The sequence below is a fragment of the Bemisia tabaci genome, chromosome 7, assembly GCF_918797505.1.
Source record: "Bemisia tabaci chromosome 7, PGI_BMITA_v3".
In the NCBI taxonomy this organism is placed as follows: domain Eukaryota; kingdom Metazoa; phylum Arthropoda; class Insecta; order Hemiptera; family Aleyrodidae; genus Bemisia; species Bemisia tabaci.
In genome coordinates this window covers 2525674-2550872 of record NC_092799.1, presented here as the reverse complement: position 1 = coordinate 2550872, position 25199 = coordinate 2525674, and the positions used below count along the sequence as shown (strand labels likewise).

Below are 25199 nucleotides of genomic sequence, written 5' to 3'. Positions count from 1 at the left end.
TCATCTTGATCACTCTTCATCTTCACTCTTTAGATCATCTTGGCAGACAACACAATTTTACCAAATCAAAAACACAAAAACACCCTCACTCTCGTAAACACAGGTCGCTAATTTAACTTCGGAAGCGCGCACACTATGAGATTACAATGCTTGAACACTACTCTTTATATAAACGCAATCAATTAGTTCGGGATTATAAGGAATTTTTTTGTGAAAATTTCGTCCTAAAAATTAGATTTTGACTAGTTTGATTAGGTAAAAAATCAGTGATTTAGATTGCACTTGATTTTGAAATTTGGACAAGTAATAAATATAAGAAGCTGTCCGTAGCGAGTGCAGTGCTCGCTGTAGGATTACATAAAGAGAAGGATAAATTGTAGTGACGGAAAAATGATAATAATTCACTCTCAAGTGCAAAAATATCAATTGGCTTGGAATCGTCAGTCTCGAGAGTGTGGGAGTTCGGGTCTCCATTTATCGGTAAAAGAGAAGAAGCGTATCTGTTCGATTAATTATTGAAACCATTTGTGCTGTACCTTCTCGCAGCAGGGATATTTATGGTTCGTATTTTTTCAATTTAAATATAATTTTAAGCTGAAATTTTTTGAGTGTGAAGAATAATGTATTTACGGAGGTGGATATATTCTTCGAGACTGGCCAACAGCACAAAACAAGTTAAAGTATACGATCACATAATTTCATTGTTTTAAAAGTAATTTGACTTTTTTTAGTGGTATCTGAATGATGACATTATGAACCCTTCTAAAAGCACTTTAGTTATCAGCTTTATGCAGAGCTGAAGCAGTTGATCTCAAGTGATAATATTGTGAATGAAATAATTCATCAATATCATTTTTTTAAAGTTTGCGTGCAGACGCCATTAAGTAAGTGATGAATTAAAATCTGAACTTTGAGTTAACGTCATCATCTGTAAAGGATAACAATATGGCTGAAATAATGGCAACGGTCAATCTCTCATCACTTTTCTGTAGCAAGATTTTTTTTTATAAACGGAAAATGTATTTTATACGCAGTGTTCAAAGATGACTATTAAAGTCGATGGAGTTTTGAAGTGAAAGACTGGCCAAACTAGCATATGTGCGAAAAAGGTATTGATATATTTTTTTAAATTGACGTAAAAAGAAATTGAGCCGTCAGTTTTTTTGAGGCACGTATCCATCGAAAAATCATTTAATGAGCTCACCTTTCATTTGTTTCAATGTAGCACAGTCCGTATTTATTAATTTAGTTGGAAAGAGTATGATAGTTAACCAAATTGTTGACCGGTTAATAGAACAGTTGCCAATTGACATATGATCTGTTAAAGTGAGAATCATGATGGACAAACACGCTGATGAAATGGAGACTCAATCCCAAACAGAGCACGATAGACAGAGGCCGACAAAGAACAAATGTCTGAAAAGGCTAAGGAAAAATGCATTCTTAATCTGCACTTTCATCGGAATTATTATTGGTGCTGGTTCCGGTTAGTGTTATTGAAATATAAGTTTTGCGAAAAAAAAAATATGGTAAGAAAAGGCCATGAAGTTTACGCAAAATTTCATCAAATTTATATCTTCCAGAATAAGCATGCCTGAAAAGAGTATCACCGAGTTTTCTGTTACTGTATAGCTGATGGCACGATCAAACAGTGCTATCAATATATCAAGATCAGGCGTTGGATTGGCTAATTCGATGACTTGGACCAATCACAGAATTTGACCTTGATATATTGATAGGACGGGTTGATCGTGTGACTTACGCTTATGAGTTTTTTTTTTTTTTTTTTTTTTTTTTTTTTGTTTTTTTTTATGTTTCACCTCCCAAGAAACTAATCATTGACAACACGAAACATTAGTCAAAGAATTTTCTACAGAGAATGGATATAATCAAGGGATATTTTGAAAAATATATGTGTTTCCCAAGAAAAGAGTTACTATGCATGTGTTTTAAAAGAGTTTACGCGTGAGTTGAGAATGCTTAACGCTTCCAAGTGAAATTCTTTCTGTAGAAAAATAATACTTGAGAGCCGCGCGCCTTCGTTTGCGACAGTGAAAACGTGCGAGCCTGCTTTTGAACAGAAGGACGCTTGTACTCCATGGAATTTCTTCCTATTTACCTTTGCCCACCTAAGAATACTCTGGTAAAATCTCCTTTAATCTTTATACAACTTTTCCCCCCTTTCTTTAACCTGCATGTAAATAAAATACAACCAAGGAGGTACGGGATTTTTTTTTTAGTTTCGACGTAAATGTACATTTGTGGCCTTTCTTGCATAAAAACCTTTAGACAATCACATCAATGTCGTCTGGAGTGGTTATTGTTCATTCTTGTTTACATGGTTTTCTTGATATGAATTCAACGACTGCCATGAGCCACCTCACTTGAAGTTTGAAGATTACAACATATGCTCTCTGCACTCCAGGCCCCAGTAGATAGGATTAACAATCGATTCATATTACTCTCGTCTACATGAGATAGACTACAGATCATTTCGCCGAAAATGAAGAACCTCATGAAGTTTCTATGAAAGCTTGAGTAAGGTCATTGAAAACCGAAATGAAAAATTGAACAAGAGATAAATCGGACTTCATTCTGCAATTGAGAGCAATAATCACTGACTCATTTGCAAAAACACTCATATGCATAGGGAAACTAAAGGTACATACGTTGTTTCTAAACTGAACTAAAAGTTGAAGTTCCTAATTGCGAAATGCAGTCTACCTGAAGCAATATGTTTCATGTTTTTTCTTCAAAAAACCACAAGAACGGAATGTTGGAAAGCAATGCCCATACAGATAATTCTTTACAATCTATGTTACATGATGGCAAAAGTATAAATTTACCAATTTGTATGATCTCCGTTCCATTTGATCGACGCAAAGTATTAAAAATCTCGCTTAGGAGATGACATCGCTTAGGAGGTCTAAAGGCCCACTGTCGACAAAGACGTATGATACTTGATACTTGAGATGTTATTCTTCAAAGTGTTGGTTCTACAATGTCTAGACTCTTACGAAACAAATCTGTCGTAGGCTTTTCTTTACGACCCCAGAAATTGACAGCTGATACGGTGTCACTGATATCCTACCCCGGTGAACTGTTCATGAGGACGCTTAAACTCTTGGTTTTGCCGTTTGTTGTGTCTTGTATAATCAGCGGTAAGTATAGCAAATCCTTAGAAATATGTTTACCCTACACTGGAAGAAAAAAAGTCTGCTACGGTCAAGCCGTCTCGGAATCTTGAGAAAAAACCAGCTTGATTCAAGAATTTTTATCTTAAAACAAGCAATTTATTGCTAAATTCAAGATTCGAGATTCTTAATTGGACGGAGTTAAACAGAAAGGAACCAAGCCACATCGGGATCAAACCGAGAAAAAGAGGTTTAAAGTTTGGCTCCTGCATAAGACTCAATGCAACCGATAAACTTCAAGTTCAATTTCTGCAAAATTTGCTCCAACAAAAACTTTGAATTTTTGGCGATAGATAGTAGAGCAGTGGTTGAGTTCAAAACCACTCACAATTCAATTTTTTCCAAAATGTGGGTTGGTTCCTTTCTGCTTAACTCAGTCCAATTGCAGCTACCTTATAGCTTAAATCACCTGCTTGCTTGATTTAAGCAGCACAAAAATCTTGAGTCAAACTTGCTGAGTCTTACATCAAGCTACCATGGCTGCTAATTCTAAGAAGTTGTTCCTTGATTCAAGATAATGTATACTCGATTCAAGATTCCTGGTTTCAAGCATGACACGAATCTTGGAAATAGCTGAAAAAATTAGACTTAAATTAAGTTTGCAGCCAACTTCTTGAATTAAGTTTCCATTGGATTGTAACCACTCCGCCTTCAGTTTCGACACGGGTATTAAGTTATACATTCCTACATTCTCAAGTCATTCCAGGAGATCTCCAAAAGCCGCGCATTTTAACATAGTGCTGCAAACCGAGAACGAAACCCGCGGCAACGCACGACGACTTCAACATGATCCATGTCGAAGAATCTGTAACGTTCTATCCTTACGTTACGGAATTTTATGAAAAATGAATAAAACTTTCAGTTTTTAGTATTGGATCCGAGCATTAAACGAAAAATAATTAAGATTCCGCCGGGTAGCTAATTTCAAGAAGCACGGCCATGCTTATTTCAAGCTATACGTTTCTTGGCGGCAAATTTAAGATTTTTTCCAGCTTGCTTCAAGCTGATTTTGATTTGTTTCAAGCTACTTTTTTTCCAGTGTATTTCAGTTGAATGCTGCTCATTGTATTGTGATCTAAACTCTAATTAAGCTCGTAGTATTATTTTAAGGAGAGGCGACACGTCGTCACTTTCCGGCAAAAGTATCACAAGTGCCATGCGACGTTTCAAAATTTTATCGGCCATTTTATTTTTTTACGGATAAATTGTTGGTTGAATCTGTTTGGGAATTTCACTGAATTTTGTCGGCAGAAATTCAGAGAAATTTTCGGACAGCTTCGTCGAACAATTTCTCTATGAAAAAATAAAATGGCGATAGAAATATTGAGAAGTCGTAGGGCGCGTGTGATACTTTGGCCGCAAGGTGACGACATGCTCAATTCGTATACATATATTTTAATTTAAAATTAAAAAGGAGGTAGAATAATGCTGGGCCCACAATATTTGCGGGTAAGTCAAGGCCAAACACCTTAATATCGTTGTTTTTTTACATTGCACTTATGGTGATGTCTAGGGACGGAGAGAACTTCGGACTCGACAAGTGGGATTTTGTCTAAACCGCAATATTTTACTGTATTTCAATTTGTTCAAAAGTTATAGGGGTAGTAGGGGACTTTTCGATCACTCTCTGCATAGCTAATTAACCCATAGTACAAAATACAAACTTTGAAGTGAATTAATGAAGTTAAACGTTTGATTCCTCAGTCATAATTAGGCCTAAGAAATTATTTACAAACTTGCGAGTGATTGATCGTCGCAATGCGGAATAAAGTTGAAAACATCAATCTTCTGAGGACGATAACCTCAGTTTCCTTCAATTTAATGGGTATGCAATTCGTTCTGCGGAGAGTTGAAATAGAGGCTAACTCTCGAATAAAAATGAGAAACAACAGGGACATTACGTTGGGTCGGATCCGATTACTTTTTTGCAGATTGGCTTTTCTTTATGTTGACTTTGATTTGAAAAACGAGTGCCAGTTGCTGTATTCGACTGATTTTTTTCTTTCTTTGTCTTTTTCTCGAAACGATTCCAAGCTGACAAACGGTTGAGAATTCCTGCATTGTATTGTTCGAAGGCACGGCATCACTGAACGTCCAAAAAAATGGGAAAATCGCCATCCGAACTCTGGCGTATTTCTTCTCGACTTCGCTTCTCAATGTGGTACTCGGGACGTCGTTGGCTCTCCTCATGCAACCAGGCACCGCGAGTTACAAATCATCTGAACGTAAACCGCCGAGTCACAGGCCTCAAATTTCGGTGCAGGATGGATTCTTGGACATCGGACGGTGAGTTTCATTCCGGGTAAAAAACTAGCGAATAAATAGAAAATTCGGCGATTGTTAAGGCACATACTTCTGATTGCACAATCGACACTCTATTGAGTGTCGATTCTTGATTGAGTGTCTTCTCAATAGAGATACTAAATAACGTAATTTCTAGCTAATATGTACCTGATATCTTTCTTGGTCTTGTTATCCCGTGTACCTTAATAAGACGACGATAAGCATTTCGAGCTTTGCGAGGCTCATATTCTGGTAATTTAAATCTTGACGGACCACTCCACACGTCACATCGTGAAACGAGCAAAAATGTATGAAAATGAACGAAAACCGAAAAAAAATTTTTTGAATAGAATAAAATATGGGAAAACAAGAAATAATCTGGGTTGCGAGGCTCAACTTATCACTTTGATAACGTTACACCTGCGCACGCTCTTCGATCAAATATAGTTACATTTTCTGACCCGTTCAACCTCTATAAAGGGCCGTGGGAGGATAGGGTACCGTGGCGGTTATACGTCGCAGAATGCCGGAGAGCACCGTAAAAGGGACTCTTTCGTTTGTATCGTTCGAACTCTCATTCTTGTCGGCGAGGGAAAATTTTAGAGATTAATTTTATTGGGATTTGTTTTTGGGATTTTTATTTGGGAGATTATTTTTATTATACATCCCAATATCGTCTATTGTAGGGAGATTAATGAGAACATGAAAACTTGATATAAGTTGCGGTACATATATTTGACTTTATCGACCTACTGGGAGTACTACGCCAATGAGGCTATTTGAGGCATTTCAAAAAACCGTTTAATAAACTTGAATGAAACCTATAATAAACTTATACCTCCACAAATCCTCTTCTCTTTGTTTTTCGCATTAAATTTAGAGTAATTTATTTGCTTTCAGGAATCTGCTGCCAGATAATCTATTTAGAGCAACTTTGGAAACAGTAAGTTATGGTCATTCTCCTTAAATACTTCATTGCGGTGTTATCCTAAAATCATGAATCGTATAAGAGGTATTTTTTTTTATAGAAAGCATACGTATTTTACAATGCTACTCAGATTTTGCAACTTGTACGCAATTCATTACCCACGATATTGTTTTCATTTAAATTTTTAGTAAAATGAGAAATCCGTACCCCCTGAAGATAGCTTTACATTGAAGGTCTGAACAACGGTACAATTTCAGTTTTATGCTGGTGTAAAAACATACAGTTTCGACAGGGACTCAAGAACACTCATATGATGACATGTTTTTTTAAGCGTTCTCGACATGTAATTTCTTTTTAGAAAATTATGCTTAAATCGTTGCTCAAAAAGTTAAAATTTTGATTGATCTACGTTTAAAATTTCAACATTACTCTCACGTTGACGAAGAGTACTTTAATTTAGTTCAAATTGAGACATTTAATTGCAAAAAAAAAAAAAAAACTCTTCAGGTGCATAGATACATCAGTTCATAGCATTTATCATGCATATCAGCACTCAAATATTTCGGATATTAATTTCTAAGTCATATGATACAAAATAACTTCATATCCAAGGTAAAACTGGCACAATTCCGCGCTTAAAAAAAGGGAGAAATTTAAGTGGCAAAGTTTTTTGTCAAGAATGGACTAAAGATAGGTCCTCTTCCAAGGTTTGGTCATCTTATCACTGGCATCAAGGCCTTTCTTCCGCGGACTCTGAATCTGCTGGATACGAATGGATGACTTTGATGTCCCACAGTGGTCTTGAAGGGAAAAAATGCGACAAAAGTGTACCCAAAAACGGTTTGCAGAGGGTGAGTCAAATGGTACGTGTGGACTTAAAATCGCGGAAAATCAAAATCTTGACTGATCCTAATTTCGAGATACCGCAATTTGAAATTTTCATCCTGAATACAACTTTTCTACTGATTTTGATCACCTTTCTTATTTATTCGTCCTTGAAAACTGTGTTGATCGGTTCACGTTTTTATTCTTCATTCGATTTATTTCGATCGAATACATACCCTTTCGTTACATGCAGACTTCCTGTCACATTATTTTTTTAAATTAACAATTCGCCTTCATCTGCGTCTGCAGCAATTGTTGTTACGAATATGTTGTGCGTGGTGATTTTAGTTCATTACATACTCGACTCTCTGTAGGCGTTTTTTGTACACAAGTAGCGCAATCTTTCGGAGAACGAACGAAGAAGGGACTCATCGATTCGTTCAATCTCACTTCTGTTGTTCTCCAAGAAGATGCTCTACTTTCGCGCGCGGATTTTAGTGCATTACATAATTGTCTCTTCGAAGCCGTTTAATGTGCGAAAGTAGAGCACCCTCTTGGAGAACAACAGAAGTGAGATTGAACGAATCGATGAATCCCTTCTTCGTTCGTTCTCCGAAAGATTGCGCTACTTGTGTATAAAAAACGCCTTCAGGGAGTCGAGTATGTAATGAACTAAAATCATCACGCACAACATATTCGCAACAACAATTGCTGCAGACGCAGATGAAGGCGAATTGTTAATTTAAAAAAATAATGTGACAGGAAGTCTGCATGTAACGAAAGGGTATGTATTCGATCGAAATAAATCGAATGAGGAATAAAAACGTGAACCGATCAACACAGTTTTCAAGGACGAATAAATAAGAAAGGTGATCAAAATCAGTAGAAAAGTTGTATTCAGGATGAAAATTTCAAATTGCGGTATCTCAAAATTAGGATCAGTCAAGATTTTGATTTTCCGCGATTTTAAGTCCACACGTACCATAGACTCACCCTCTGCAAACCGTTTTTGGGTACACTTTTGTCGCATTTTTTCCCTTTAAGACCACTGTGGTTCATTAGTGACGAAAAGCCTTGATACTGAAACTAATACTGACTTTTCCGGAGTGGCGTTCATTTGTTTTTCTCTTATTTATAATTAAATTTTCATTCATTCCAGACATTCACCAAGTATGAACTTGTGCCGGGAACTAATGACACCTATAGAAAAATTGTAGATTCAAGGTAAGATACTTCAGTATACCCTCGCAATACGGATCCTAAAATAAAGTGGTGTGCCGAGATTTCGCAAAATTTGACACCCTCAAAGGGAAAAAGTCTATCTACGAAGGGAATTTATTGCTGTTTAACTTTCTGTGAGTCTATGAGCTAAAATGCCCAGTTGTAAGACAGAAAACCAAAGATTTCCACATTAGTGAGGGATAAAAAGTTTCAGAGGTTGGGTGTCATCTCTTAGATGCCCAACTGGGTAACTGACCCGAGGTTTGCTGAAAACACGTGCCCCACGAGTTGTGTGGGGTCGGTTCTAGGTAAGTGCAACCTTTAGAAATAGGTCTGAAAGTACATCGTAAAAAAAATCTTACATCAAATTGAAAAAAAAAAAAATTGACTGTCGCCATAGTCAACACAGCCGAAGATAAGATAGGCGTATTCGGGCCTCGTTTTGAGCGTTCACCACGTTGATAGTGTACGCTCTTTCCGGCCGTTTTGCAGCGGGTATGTTACTAATGGATCCATTGGTAAAGGCCCGCACTGCTCCATGGGAATCGGCGCCATTTTTTGTGGCGGGAAGCAATTCCTAGTTTCTCAATTTTATTTATGTACCATTTCTACCTTTTTTCTCCTATTTTTTCCACTTTATGTAATGCCTGTAGGCTTGTCTTTGAGAAATAAATATCTTTACGTTTTAAAACTCTGCAACGTACTTTTTTTTAATGACTCTTTCAAGCATCGTTCAAATTTTCAGTCGTCGGAGATCTGAAAAAAATTTTGGGTCCCAAGTACCCCTTCACAACATGACCCCCATATTTTACTCTATGATAACAAGACATTCCTTATATATGTATGTTTCCTAGGTTATGCTCCACGTCTACCTCAACAGCGTCTTGCAGCGCTCTCTTCCGCCCGCGCAAAACAACTTTTACGCTTTAACATCGGATTCCCCCCCCCCCCCCGCTAGATCGAACTACTGTAAATTTGAATTACAATGCGTTGTTGGTGATCATAAGAGAATTTGTGAATTTGAAGTGTAATTTTTTCTTTTTCCCGTCGCCAGTCGCCGACGGGACGGTATTTGACGAACTACATTAGGTATTTCCACAGTCTTATAAGCGCTAACATTCATTTTTAATAATAATAAAAAAAAAACGAATAAATTGACAAGGTGTTACGGTGAACGCTCTCCAACGTCTTAACGTTGGAACCGTCGTCTTGTTCTAACTTTCCTCCCGAATCTGAGCGACACCTCTTTGGCAGCATACAGCGGATTTTTCCGGGTTCACGCTTCGCGCCATCGCGCCTTCAATTTTTCAGATGCAACACGGACATCCATCAAGTACGAATAGTTGTATCTTCACGCCGTTACCAACGCGCGTCCTTTCCCTTGCTCTACTTTAAAATTGTGTTTGTTTCCGTTTGTCTTATTTGTAGTAGACCAACCGGTCAAACACCTGAAAGAGATGAGAGTTTCTCAACACCTTCAACACGGAAAAATGATTGCTTAGTAAGTACTAAGAAAGGATTTACTGACTGACCGTGCAGAAAGGAACAATGAAAATGATATGAAAACCTCGAAATGTGAAAAGGATAATAAACACACACAAAAATGTGTAACCTCGGCTAAAAAATTACTTTTTAAATTTTAAAAAATTGGATATGCACGTATGGGGTAGTATTTTTAGTTTTTAAGAGTAAATACAGAACAGCCACAAATCTTCAAAATTAAATGAGTGTCCACTTAATTTTTTTTCTTTTTACAGGGCAGGCACGGATATGATTGGTGTAGTTTTGTTTTGCATTATGTTTGGATCAATCTTGGGCACGATGGGCCCTAAGAGTCAGGTAGTCATTGACTTTTTCTCCGTCATCAACGAGACTTTGATGAAACTTCTGCGGGGTGTTATTTGGTAGGTGAACTTAGACTCGCATTTTTCCCAAGTGGAAGCCAATTGAGTTTTCCTACTTGTTATGCTGAGAAAAAAAAAAAAAAAAAAAAAAAAAAAAAAAAAAAAAAAAAAAAAAAAATTGGAAAGTTATTTTAACCTTTTACTTACAGAAAGACAAATTCAGAAAATAAAAAGAATGCTTTTACTTTCAAATCAAGAAGCAAAAGCAAGGGGGAAACGTCGTCTCTCTCGAAACACGGTAAACGAGATATGTGATGATTTCTAAGACTATGATATTTAGTAGATCGCAAAATTGAAAAAACAATTTGGTTTGGTAGAAACGATCGGATATGCTCGTCCAAGCTGCTTCAGGAATAGTTTAAAGGTAGGTTTGATTCCTTTGAGTAAAATGCAAAAAAGGGAATTCAGGGGGCGGGCCCCCGGCTTTGGCTCCTTAGTGTTCAGGGGGATGGCCCCCGGCTTTTGCTCCTTAGGGTTCACGGGGCTGGCCCCCGGCTTTTGCTCATAAGGGTTCAGGGGGCTGGCCCCCGGCTTTGGCTACTTAGTGTTCAGGGGGCTGGCCCCCGGCATTGGCTCCTTAGGGTTCAGGGGGCTGGCCCCCGGCTTTGGCTCCTTAGTCTTCAGGGGGCTGGCCCCCGTCTTTGGCTCCCTAGGGTTCAGGGGGCTGGCCCCTGGCTTTTGCTCCTTAGGGTTCAGGGGGCTGGCCCCCGGCTTAGACTCCTCAGAGGCTAGGTGGTCAGCTCCCGTAATTCGGACCCTTATACACTGATAAAGATTTCAGAGATAGTTATTTCCATCTTTAAGTTTACATGTATACTTTTCTCTCTTCTAATCAGCATGTGTGTTTCTGGTCCATCCTTCGGAATTCTCGTCTTCAAAAATTGATGATATTCCTGGACAACGCAAATCGTCAATTAAAAAATTGGGATCGTTCAATTTAACGGGACACTTGATTCACTTAACTGAATCTTTAAATTAACCGGAAACTCAAATTTACCACAAATCCTACTCAACCGAAAACCTGATCTAACCCTGCTAACCAAAACTTTACTCAACCGGTGATCTTACCCACCGGAAACTCAAATCAAGCGACCAATCGTCCGGCCGAATTTTACTTAACCGGAAGTCGTCAACCGTAAACTCTGCTCGACCGGAAACGTGCTCCAATCGAAAACTTGCCCCAACTGGAAATTCGATCCAACCTGAAATCTGAACCATCCCAAAATTTCAATTCACTGGAACCGTAATCAATCCGTATTTGATGTGACCGGAAATTAACCCAACTGGAAACTGTTTCCAACCGGTAACGTGTCCCTGTCGAAAATTTGACTCGACTGAAAATTTGATTCGATCGGAAATCTGACCAACCGGAAACCAGAATCAACGGGATTCACCCGAAATTTCACTTGACCGGAAATCGAAAATCGCAATTTCTACTCGACCGGATATGTGCCCCAATCGAAAACTTGACTCAACTGGAAATCGACCCGACCGGAAATGCGTTCCAACCCAAAATTTGGTTGTTCTCGGATGTAGAATAACCAATTTTAATACCAATATTTCATTGATTTTCCTAAAAAATCGCAATAATTCGATATTAGCGATTGATATATCGACTCGTTAACGTCAAAAATCGATTCTATAAGAAAAAATACGTAGGTGTCGGTGTCCTACAGTCATGTTAGGTGCATTAAGTCATTTATGAATCAAAAATGAACAATTTCAATCTCAAAAAGTCGTCGATTTTCCGTAAAGAATCCTAAAACATCGATAAAACCGATCGATATATCCACTCGTCAACATTAAAACTCCATTTTGCGTGTAAAAAATACGTAGGAACCGGTGTGTATAACATGTGTAAACAACGATCACAACCCCGTAGACACATCAATTCAATAAGAAAATAGCGAAAAACAAGGCCGGAGTTTGACCCCTTTGCCCCCCCATACCTCGAAAACGGTTCCTATACTCATCCTGAAATTTTTTCCTGAGTTTTCTGTTCTTATAAATTACCACTTAAATCTTGATTCAATGGTCGAATCGAATACCGAAAAAGGGGCGAAATTTTGGGAGGCTCTAAGAAGAGCGTTTTATCAAAAGAAATTTGGCAACGCCTGAAGGTTCATGCTGCATTCTTCCTTAGCATGGCAGCGTGGTACAGCTCATATAATAGGACCTATTTTTGTATCGCGGCGGAACACCTTCATACACAGGATTTTGACATAATTTAAGAGATCCCGTTTAAACTCGATGGAATGAGTCAGTTGCAGTGGTCGCAGTATCATGTTTTCATGCCTAACTCTCGTAGATTAGCTGAATAAGTGATAAGATCCGTCCAAACAGTAATTTTCTACGTTTAATATTAACAGAGATACGGCCCTATGAAAAGTTGGGTTTTTGACGTCATCTACCGCGGTAGTGACACCCTGGTTTCTTCCATCTTGCTTTCATCCGAATTTCACGTTGAACAACCAGTGCAATGGACCACTAGACAAGGTACGAATTTAAGCAATCCGATACATTTTTCTTTACCAGAATTTCACGTAGAACACGATTCGTGCAACTAAAATTACTGAAACCAACTCCTAACGAAGATATTAACGCTTTTATTTCACATTGGTTACGAGGAATTTGAACTGCCCGCTCACAAGAAACTCAAAGCTCTACTTGAGTCAAATTGCACACTACAACGGTTTCAGCAAGCTTCTCAATTGAGCAATGTTCATTTCCCACCATGTGTTGTTCAAACTATAAGTAGTTTGCTATAGCTGAGCCAAAGCGTCAAGATTGAGGCTGCCAGATTTTTAAATCGCAGAGACTGTCATGATAACGTTTAGCCCGCGATGCGAATCACGTAGAGCATTGAGTTTTCATGAGCGGGTGGTTTGAATTTACGCATCAAGAATCATTTAATATCTTCGTAAGAAGTTGATTTCGGTAATTTTCGTTGTGCGCATCGTATTTTACGTGAAATTTTAGTAGAGAAACAGGAATCAGAATGCTGAAATTCGTACCTTGTCTAGTGGTCCACTGTGCGTCAACCGGACGGATGAAAGCAAGGTGGAAGAAACCGACCGAGGGTGTCACTACCGCGACGGATGCTGTCAACAACTCGACTCTTCAAGCACGGGAAAAAATAGTCGCTTGGATCTAGAGTCCAGACTCATAATAACATTGACAAGAGAAAACACTCTTAATTCAATCCGATTTTTCCTCGAATCGAAGAGCCGAGCCTCTTGATTTAGGAGGATTTCTTTATGATTCAAGCGATGAGTCCAATTGAATCGAGAGTATTTTTTCTTGTCAATGTTTTCAAGAGTTTGGACTCTAGATCTAGGCGACTTTTTTTCCAGTGAGGCGCGAAATCTCGATTAACATTGAACGCAAAAAGTTGCCATTCGGACGGATCTCATTATTTTTAGCTGATCTAAAAGAATGAAGCATTAAAAGACGATTCTGTGAGCAGCGCGACTGACTCATTGGTGTTTGTTGCAGGCTCACCCCGTTCAGCGTCGGGAGTATTTTGTGCGGGAGAATCGCCTCGTTGCCGAATATCGGCGAAGCAATGGACCGATTGGCGTGGCTCGTTCTCACCGTCTTCTTAGCACTCTCACTCTACCATTTCTTCATCGTCCAGTTGATATACTTCTTCATCGTTCGCCAGAATCCCTTCGCGTATTACGCTCAGCTGGCGCCTTCCTTGCTCACCGCTTTTGCCACCTCTTCCAAGTAAGATACCAACGAGCTATTCTCGGCAGTTGGTCCAAATAGACCGTATTCGATAACGGTTCGGTGTATCGTTTGGTTCGAAACAATAGAACATAACCTCAAACCAAACAGTAGGGATTTAAGTTGGAAAAGCTGAAAATGAGAAATTTCCTGACAATTTCACTTTGAGTTGGCATTTGGTACTCAAAAGAATGAAAAATCTGTTACAAAAGACCCGTTCTCTTACATTTCTGAATTTACTTTTGAGGCTATGTTTATGTTTTGAACCAATCGATATCGATACAATCTCAGCCGTTTGATGTATCGAATACGGTCTATAACTTTTTTCTTCATTCAAAACTATCATAAACGATATCTATGACAGGTGAACTGCCGTCCTGAAAAGAGACGCCGTTGAGACTTCAGACGTTGCCATGTATCCTTCAATAGAAAAATTATTTACTGGGAAAATCGCGAATATTTTCTTCAAAATTTTCAGACAATTTTGTTCGCGATTTATTCTAAAATATCTAAAAATTATAAAGAAGAAGATCACCGAAAAAAAGTAAAGTTGATTTAACATTCTGGATGTGAAAAAAGAGTGCGAGAATTTATGAAATGCTGAATTACCCGCCACAGCAGTTAGTATCACATCTCGACAATGCTAAAGTGACTGCTGTAGTGGATGATTCAGAATTTTATAAGTTCTAGCACGCTTTTTCTACATTCAGAATGTTAAATCAACTTAATTTTTTTTTTCGGTGATGCATACCTTTACTACTTATACACGTTTTAACCGGGAAAATTTGGCAACTCTCGAATGTTCATACGGCGTTCTTACTTATGGATGGACTTATGGACTACTTATACCATGAGTGGAGCCTGCAGCAACGAATGTTATTTCGACTACATTTTGCAATGAGGAACTACGATTCCTAGCTCATCTATAAAAGCACTTATTATGTGTACATGGAAAATTGGAAACTTATGGTACATACATTGTTATTTAACTGACGATGAGCCAGAAATTGTGGTTCCGAATTGCAAAAGGTAGTCCAATTGTTTCACATAAATTTGAATGGTCTGATCGAACCTTAGCAAAACCAGCTGCCGAGATTTGCTACTGAAGATATTCTAGAACACCGGCCGGTTGAGAAATTACAAAAGCCGGGAGTCTTCATATTGACCCCATTATGCAATTAGAGACTACTGTCTCTACCTCTTTGTGAAAACATCATATGGTCGCATTAGTTTCCCTGTGTAGATAAGTGATTTTATGAATGAGCCGGAGATAGTAATTCCACTGCAAAATTTAGCTCATTTAGGACCGTCCGCGGGGAGAGGAACCGGGCCATATTACAATCCAGTACAACTACAATTGATGATCAAAGAAGACCTTTCCGTAGTTCGCATCATCAGTTGGGCGCATTGAAATCGGAAGGAACCATAGGTACATCCATTGTGACATGACTCCTGTCATGCATTAACTCTCTTTTTGTGTCGTAGTATCTTGATTTATTTTGCGAGTAAAGCTCCATACTCTTAAAGGATGCTTGTCATTCTTAATATGTCGGAGCTCCTTCAATTTTATATGATACTGTGCAACACCTCTGGCGTGAAATAGTTGCTAGAGGCGCCGTGGCACGCTGCGGCCGGCTAGCGCCTTCAAACCTAAGGGGATACTGCAATCATTGCGCAATGCGTGAAGTATCTCTTTAGGTTTGTAGGGGCTAGAGGGCGTTCCGAGCTCGCAGCACGCTGCCTCGCTTTGTGTCAGGCTCTCATCCTTAAACTCGCGGAGTCAGCGTTTTTCAAATCATGATTTCGGAATGTTTTCACACTTTGACGGATTATTCCCATTTAAACTGATGAAAAAAAATATGTATTCACGAAAAATATAATGTACATTTTGTAAATATTAAGGTGGTTCCGTTTCAAAATTATTGATTTCCAAAGCACTCCAATTTTTTTCTTTTATATGTTGTGCTTTTACTGTGCTTTGGCTTGGTGTACGCGCTACCAAACGCTCAATTTTGGACGTATTTGACTCTGAAAGAGCAAGGCTCACTTCAGCATGGATACAGTTCCTCCGTTTAAATGCGCCCATTTGAACATCATGATGTTTCACTTTTAATAAGGAACTTTACGGTTTTACGATTATACTCAGGTACGAGGGGGGACCCAAAAAAAACCGGAATTTCGCTGTAACTTGGCAACAATGGAAAATATTCGGGTTCCACCGCTAGGAGGTGTAACTAGGAGCTATGAAGAGTCACTAGGCCAAATTTCAACATCGTAGCACATTTTCTTTCCATTTTGGCGAGACTTGGCTTCAGGGGTGTTTGGCGACTTCGTAGTTTTTTAAGATAGGTGATTTTCATAGGCTCTGTGCGGCTAAACTTTGTCAATTTTTTAAGTGAATGTTGCAGAGAACATAATTTACCTATAACATAAGTGAACAAATGTTTTTCTTCGTTTTAAAGTGTGATTTATTGTTCGAACGTAGGCTGAACGCCAAGCGGTCGTCACCGGCTAGAGCGCAAAATAGGGGATCAATTCGGCAACAACGCGTTTTATGCCGAAATTTTTCACAGCAATGTTCTGAATATTTCTGTATTACATCCAAGTGATATCTGCTAGTAGACGAAACAATTTTTAACCATGTTCATTTACAAAAACCCGATTTATTTCATGTTTTCAGCGGCTCTAGCCGATGGCGATAGCGGTTTAGAGCCATACAGGGGTTTCGGGCGATACAGACCATTTTGAAACTGAAAAACCGTAATTACACTGAACTTTTTGATAAAGCTTGTCCTTTGGAAGCAGCACTTTAAAAGGTTAACAGAGAAAACCGTATTTTCATCGAGCAAGAGAGAAAAATTTGAGCTCTAAGTGTTGTTACTGAAATTGACTCATCTTAAAAAACTACGAAGTCGCCAAACACCCCTGAAGCCAAGTCTTGCCTAAATGGAAAGAAAATGTGCTACGATGTTGAAATTTAGCATAGTGACTCTTCATAGCTCCTAGTTACACCTCCTAGCGGTGGAACCCAAATATTTTCCATTGTTGCCAAGTTACAGCGAAATTCCGGTTTTTTTTGGGTCCCCCCTCGTATTATCATTCCTTTGCGTCAATCACTGTCCGACGTGCACTCGCATTCCAGAGTTGTCACAGAACTTGGAAATTAAATACATACATAAAGTCGCGATTATAGCGCCGCCTCGCGCTCTGCGACGCCTAATCGCCATTGCCCCCTATCCTCCCAGAGATCATCAGGCAATTGGCACCTTCTGATCTCCTCCTCCACCCCTTGTCGCCAACCTTTCACAGGACGTCCACGCCGTCGCCTTCCGGGAGGAACCCAATCGAAGACCTGCTTGGGCAACCGATCATCTGCCATCCTTCGCACATGTCCATACCAGACCAACTGCTTGGACCTGATATCGTGCACGATGTCCTTTTCCACACCCATTATCTCGCGTACCCTTTCATTGCGGATACGCTCTCTTCTCGATATCCCAGCAGACCTTCGCCAAAAGTCCATCTCGGTTGCCCTAAGCATGTCTTCAGTTCTTTTCTTAAGTTGCCAGACCTCACTCCCGTAAGTTACGATACTCTTCACGATGACGTTGTAAATTTTCCTTTTGGTCTCCTTGGAGATACTCTGGTCCCAGAGAACCCCATTTAGCATCGCGATAGCTTTCCTGCCTTGCACATTCCGATCTTTAATGGCCCGATCCAAATTTCCGTCCTTAGTTAACCAAACTCCGAGATATTTATACTCTTCACAGTCCAGGATCTTCCGGCCATCCTCCAGTTCAATGCTTTGCTGATCACCACCGATAACCAACTTCTCCGTCTTAACCACATTTACTTCCATTCCCCACTTTCGGTATACTTCCACTAGCTTCCGCGTCATGTAATTCGCATCTTCTTCGTCCTGAGCTATTACCACCTGATCATCAGCAAAGCACAGAGTATAAAGGGTGCCATCTTCGCGTAGCGGGACGCCCATTCCCGAACAGCATCTTTTCCATTCCTTTAAAACTTCTTCCAGGTACACTTTAAATAAGGTTGGCGACAAACAACACCCTTGTTTCAGTCCTTTAGTAATTAAAAACCCCAACGATAACTCCCCATGCGATTTAACCCTAGAGAAAGCCCCACCATAAAATTCCTTAATAGCACTAATTAGTCCCCCACTAAAACCCCTTTTGTTCAAGGCTTCCCAAAGTTTCATCAATGGCACACTATCGTAAGCTTTCTGGAGATCCACAAACACTAGATGTAATTCCTGGCCAACTCCCTTCTTTTTCTCTATGACGTGGATGATGGTAAATAAGTGATCAATCGTTGACCGACCGGCTCTGAAACCTGCTTGCTCTTCCGCTTCATGTTCTTTCCACTCCTCTTCAATTTTTGCTTTCAAGATTTTTCCATACACTTTGCTCAGGGTACCTGCAACCGACAGTCCTCTATAGTTATCACACTCATCTTTTCTACCCTTCTTCTTGTATATAGGTGACACCCAAGACTCTTTCCATTCTGTCGGTACCTTTCCACCGTCCAAGCAATCTTGCATCAGGTATCTCAACCGTTGAAACAGCTTGCAGGTTCCACACTTGATCAACTCAGCAGGGATATTTCCCGGACCTGGAGCTTTATCGTTCTTCAGCTCTCGTACGGCCTTTACCACGTCCTCCATATGGATCTCCAAGTTATGATTATCGTTAGTATACTCCAAGCTTACGCCTCCATCTTGAAATTCAGGTCGCCTTTCTGTCAGTAAATTTTTAAAATACCCCTCCAGTTTATCAATGGATATCGGAGATATTAAGTCACGCTTCATGTCCCTTCGCAGCCCTTTCAGCAACTTCCAGCTCTCAGTGCTTTTCCTTCCTCCTATGTACGTGTCTATTTTGTTACAGCTCCTCTCCCAAGATTCGTTCTTTTTCTTGGTTATGAGCCTTCGTACCTGCGTCTGAGCTTTTTTATACGCCTCTTTGTCTTCTGTTTTTTTAGAGGAAAGGAACTGATGATATTTTTTCCGTTTCTCCTGAATCTCCTTCTCAATTTCTTCGTCCCACCAGTAAGGTTTTTCGCTAACTTTCCTATCATCAGCGACACCAAGAGCTTCCATTGCTGCCGAGTGAATGCAATCCTTCAGGAACTGATACTGCTGTTCGGTATCACCGTCCCTTGATTCGCCCAACTTCTCATCCAAGCGCTTTCCATATAAAGCCCTTACACTTGGATGCTGCAAGCTGTCAATGTTATAGTTTACAAGCTTGACACGATCTTTTTGTTGGTGAACTTCTTCCTGTGCTTGCCTGGTCTCCTGGCTCCCTTTCACTGGGAAAGCTATTTTCGCCCCGAGGAAATAATGATCACTGCCGCAGGAAAGACCTCTCCACACTCTAACTTGCTGAATCTTCATTCCCGTGTCTTGTCTGACAACCACATAATCAATGATTGATTTCAATCCGCGAGTAGACTGAACCCAAGTAAATTTATGGATATCCTTGTGTTGGTAGAACCCATTGAGCACCTTCATGTCCCTTTGCTCACATACGTCAATGATACGGGCTCCGTTATCATTTAGTGCCGCCTCTCCGAAAGGGCCGACGATCTTACTTTTAATTTGACGTCCTATTCTACCATTGAGATCTCCCAACACAATGATTTCCCTCCTGGATCCAATCTTACCAATTTCCTCGTTCAATTCTTCGAAAAATTGGTCCTTCACTGCGACAGTGGAATCATCGTTGACTCCATACACTCCCAAAATGGTGATTTTATGGCCAAACACTGTCATATTCATCTTTATCATTCGGGGGTTAACAGCTTCCCATGTAGTGATGCACTTCCGTAGGCTCTTGCGAATAAGAATTGCAACACCCTGTTGAGCTCGCTGATCTTTTTCCACGCCACTATAAAACAAATCGTATTCCTTTACACTTACAGAGCCTTGTCCTTTCTTCTTCGTTTCTGTTAATACCGTGACATCAAATCCGCGACTCCCTATCTCCGATACCACTTCCGTCATTTTCGTAGAAATTCCTTGTACGTTCCATGTTCCAAAAACCATCATCCGTTTACGTAATTTTTTCCGATAAATCCGTTTATTTCCATTTGTACCGAGGCAATTGTTATTGGGTCTTTTAACAGTATTCCTTTTTCCGAGTATCGGGGAGTTAGCCCGATGACTCAACCCCCAACCTGGAGGACCGGGGTTTGATTTCGGAGTTTCCTCTCCTAGACAGGTTGCTTCCACTACAGCTGAGAGCCCTGTCTGCCCTTCCAATGGGTGGTTCATACGCCTTGAAGCCGGTGACCATCTCCACTACCCCATGAGGCAGGGGTTACCAGCTGGGGTCCGCAGGATTGCTAAACCTGTGACATCAGTCCCCCATACGGGAACTTGGAAATTAAATTCCCTGACATTTTCCTGATACAATTTGGTGAAATTCCCTGACAATTGAACAAATGCCAGATCGTTAGAAAGACATACTTAGAAATATTTTTCAGGCAAAATTCGTTGTTTAAAACGTCAAACCCACTCGAGACAGCAAATAAAGGTAATTCTATGATTTTTATCTGACATCTCGACGCTGTAAGTCGGCAATCACAGAACTTTGTTTGCGATGTAGCAGACTTCTTGTGATACTTTATTTTTTTAAACGAAAAACTACTCAACGGCAATTCTTTAAAACTGCCGTCATTATTCTTCTCTGTGCGAAGACAAACCTGCAAAAACTTCAAGGAATGATGTCAATTTGTTCTCTTTTAAAAAAAATAACATAGAGGCGGATATTTTCAGACACCGCAAACGAGATATCGTCACCTTCCAGGCAAAGTATCACAAGCGCCATGCGACGTTTAAAAATTTCCGCCGCCATCTTATTTTTTTACAGAGAAATTGTTCAACGAAGCTGCCCGAAAATTTCACTGAATTTTCTTTGTGCTGCCGATAAAATTTAGTGAAATTTCCAAACAGATTCAACCAACAATTTCTCAGTAAAGAAATAAAATGGCGGCGGAAATTTTTAAACGTCGCATGGCGCTTGTGATACTTTGCCTGGAAGGTGACGATATGTGATTGCGGACTTACGCCGTCGATTTTAGTAATTTTCCCTGACATTTCCCAGTTATTCCGATATTTCAAGACGGTGGCAACCCTGATTCATGAGGCATAACTTTTTATATAAAAAATCTACAAAGCAGTGATTTTTCAGAGCTGCGTCGATACCGATAACTTTCAAAGTTCTAGAGGACGAAGTGAAGATGGACAAGCGGATCACCCGCTTCGTTCTGCCGATCGGCAACTTGAACCTGAACGGATCCGCGGCGCACATGCCCATCAGCCTCCTTTTCATCGCTCAGCTCAACGACATCGATCTCGGGGTTGGAGACTACGTTAATTTGCTGTGAGTAGAAGCATCACGAATATTCACCAGTCAAACTTAGAACTAAGATTTAGCATGATTGAACCAGCAGCCTGCTTGTTGAAAATACCGGCATGACAGAAATCGAAAATCTATATATTGCACAACGAAGATAGGGCTGTGACTAGTCTTATCTTACCACCAAAGCCAGCGGGCTCATTGTTGAAATTGATAGACAAAGAAGACAATAAGGATACTATTGGAGGAGGCAAGTGGCTGCAATAGACAAAAGAGATTGGTGATAGAGTAACTAATGACAACCACGAGAAACCCTTTAGTTAGTCCATCATTTTCACCCTTAGTCTATATGAACCACCCGAATTAACCAATAGGATCGCTTTCTACTCATCATGTCCTCTTTGTCTATCGTTTTATCTATGAATTTCAACAATCAGCCCGCAGTTGAAGTTTCAACAATCAGGCTGCTGAGGTGCGACTCCCTTCATTGAAGCAATCTGCTTGAAGCATTTTGGAGCTACCTTTATCATCAGTGGCATGATTCTCTTTGGACTCGTCAATACTGACTACGCAGGATTAAAACTACTCCTACTTCAGAGGAGAAGAAAAAGAAGAAACTTATAAGAACGTTGAAACGGGCAGCGCTAACTACAGATGATGCATTCCTTCGTTGACGTTAAGTCCGTAACTCCGTTACATCTAGTTAGATATACCCATCTCAACGCTCTAATCAGTTTTTGAAGTATCGTAATTATAGTAATACAAATGGGAATAAAGTAATCATATTTAAACTCTTTTGACATTTTAACTCCTCATGGAGGAATATTTTCGTTTGAAATGACTTAACTTTGATTCGTAGAACCCACCGAAATTCAACAGTTCAGGTGACAAAGCATTTCGATCACACGGGAACAGAACCCCACAGCTAACCAGTTTCCAAATGTCACACTGAAAGTCGCCTAGGATTTTTGTTCCCCACCAAATACTTTGGTTATTTGATAAGAAGTTCGGTTTCTGGTCGAAACTTTGTTGGGCAGTGTGAATCGCAGTTCAGTTGTTTTCAACGAAGTTTCTTCCTCCGTGAAAACTTAATATTTAAAATACTATACGTTGATTTCCAAATTTGAACAGAATCACGATAACATTTTTGTCGATGTCGATGGCAACGGTGCCAAGTGCTAGTTTGATGATGACCGTCATGTTGTGCAGTACCATCAACGCTCCTCTTGAGGACGTCTCACTCCTGTTTGCCACCGATTGGCTTTTGTAAGTTCAACTTTATTAGCTCAATGATGATTCAAACTTGGCGTTTGAACAGATCCTATTATTTTTTCCTCATTTATCGCTTTCATTAAAATACTAGTCTATGACTAGTTCGTTTGCTTCAGCGCTACTCATATTTTTTTCTGAGTATGTCGTTTTGGTGTTCACTAATACTAACTTTCTAAATTTTTTTTTTTATGAATACGACGGATGATTTCCACACTCTGAGCTGTTGGAAATCATTTCATTTCAGCTAAGAACTCCTAACAATTTTTATCCTAAGTATAATTATGACCTCTCTAAACTGAATGTGTAAGTTCCAAGATAGTTCCGAACACTGACTCTTAACTTCACGTTAAAGTAATTTTCCAAATCAGAGTGAACTTGTTAATTTGTACTGATAACTTACATGTATTTGTGTATTTGCTCATTACAGAGACAGAATAGAGACAGTGAACAACGTATTGGGAGATTGTTACACCGTTGCTGTAGTTCAAAAACTATCGGCCAGAGAGCTAGCATCTTTGAGACAGGTAAGAGAATGGACGGAGAATAGAAATAGAAATAATATATTTTAGAAAGTATGAATGCTATCATTTAATTTTTGCTATCGTCCCGTTATAAAATGATTAAAAATTAAATGTCGTGGAGAGTTGTCCGGAGGTTTTTTCGTCACAAAAGGGCTAAAACAAGGCTGTTGTTTGTCACCAACACTATTTAAGGTATACCTAGAGCACGTTTTAGAGGAATGGAAAAAGAAGGTTGCAGGAATGGGCGTTCCACTCCTTGATGGGCAGACCCTTTATACTCTATGCTTTGCCGATGACCAGATCGTTGTAGCTCAAGATGAGGAAGATGCAGATTACATGACGCGGAAGTTGGTCGAAGAATATCGGAAATGGGGCATGGACGGTAGTGTGTCCAAGACAGAGAAGCTGGTCGTGGGAGCAGCGCATCAACGGCAAAGCATAGAGCTTGAGGATGGACGGCGCATCGAAGAGTGTGACGAGTATAAGTATCTCGGTGTTTGGCTCGATCAGGATGGAAGGATGGATAGAGCAATTAAGGACAGGATCATCCAGGGCAGGAGAGCCATCGCGATGCTGAACGGGGTGCTCTGGGATCAGAGCATCTCAAAGGCAAACAAGCACCGGATATATGACGCCATCGTTAAAAGTATCGTGCTCTATGGTAGTGAAGTGTGGCCTTTGACGAAAAGAACGCAAGAAATGTTGAGGGCAACTGAAATGGATTTTTGGCGGCGATCTGCCGGCATTTCGAGACGGGACCGTGTCCGTAATGAGAGAATTCGCCAGGTGATGAAGGTTGAGAAAGATATCGTGCACGACGTCATGTCCAGGCAGTTATGCTGGTATGGACATGTGCAAAGAATGTCGGAGGAGAGGTTGCCCAAACAAGTTTTGGATTGGGTACCACCTGGGAAGAGGCGACGGGGACGTCCCGTAAAGGGTTGGCGGCAGGGCGTTGACAAAGAGATGTTGCGGTGTCAGTTGCCCGATAACCTCTGGGAAGACAGGCATATGTGGCGCTTGGGTGTCGTAGAACGCCAGAGTGCGTTATAAAGCGACTTTATATATATATGAATGCTATCATGTGTATGTGTGGATAAAATCTACTTCCATGAGTTAATGCTAAAATGTGTCCAATAATGACTCAAGACCAAAGACGTACGGTAGACTAGTTATCATCAAAAGCTCGTTTTTAAATTAACCGACCTCGTACTATCTTAGTATGGATTCAAACTTCCTTTACATTTTATAGACGAATCTTTATTAAAATAATTTAAACGGAATTCTTTGTTTATGTTAAGATGTTGATGCAAGCGCAGAGAGGCAATGTAGTTTTCAAAGTTCATATGCAGTGCTTTCATTCCTCAGTAGGGTAGATGTCACAGCCTCAAGAATACAGGCAAAAATCTGACTGAACATGCTGAGAAAATTTACCACTTTATATGAGAAATATCCGTAAAATTCCCACTTTTTGTTTAAATTGTCATGGTGCTATACCGAGGAATATTTCCTTGTGATGTTTACATACTTTATGATAGATAAAAGTTGAAGTAATAACTTATGATCTGGAATGAAGATGCACCATAAAAATACTCGTGTATTATTTTGGAGTTTACTGATCGTTTTTGTAATTTTAAAAGTTATCGGCAAGCTATCTGATTCTCTATTTGAAATTAATTAATTTGATTCCAGGAAAAAAATGGGACCCTTCAACAACTGAAAGAGAGTAACATCGACGGTAAATCAGTGTAGCAGGTGTAGCTGTTTGGACGAAGAAAATTTAAGCAAGAATTCACAATTTAATAAAAATTTGTCTCCAGTCGTTGAAGTCAAATGAGACAAAAACTAAAGTTTTGTATATTAAAATGGAAGAAAATCTGCATTCACCGTTGATACTATTTGATAAAAAGGAGAGAAAAAAATCACACCCAAAATTTAAA

General features: G+C 39.7%; 2 protein-coding genes across 5 annotated transcripts in view; one reads left to right on the top strand and one right to left on the bottom strand.

Annotated features, from left to right (window-relative positions):
* The window catches only part of MKP-4 (dual specificity protein phosphatase MPK-4), a 181495-nt gene that overhangs the window by 15064 nt on the left and 141232 nt on the right, over positions 1–25199 (bottom strand). The gene's annotated exons all lie outside the window — the stretch shown is intronic.
* Positions 402–25199, top strand: LOC109041618 (excitatory amino acid transporter 3). Of its 4 annotated transcripts, XM_072302337.1 has the most exons (12): positions 402–560; positions 1328–1486; positions 3036–3161; positions 5270–5480; positions 6378–6420; positions 8390–8454; positions 10209–10355; positions 13851–14084; positions 21299–21490; positions 22598–22732; positions 23166–23262; positions 24952–25199. In XM_072302337.1, exons 2-12 carry the CDS (start codon positions 1336–1338, stop codon positions 25009–25011), a joined length of 1461 nt encoding a protein of 486 aa, XP_072158438.1. In that variant the 5' UTR covers positions 402–560; positions 1328–1335; the 3' UTR covers positions 25012–25199. The 4 variants fall into 4 exon arrangements, with proteins under 4 accessions (XP_072158438.1, XP_072158439.1, XP_072158440.1 ...); XM_072302338.1 differs by lacking the exon at positions 3036–3161; XM_072302339.1 differs by lacking the exon at positions 1328–1486 and having other exon boundaries at positions 411–560.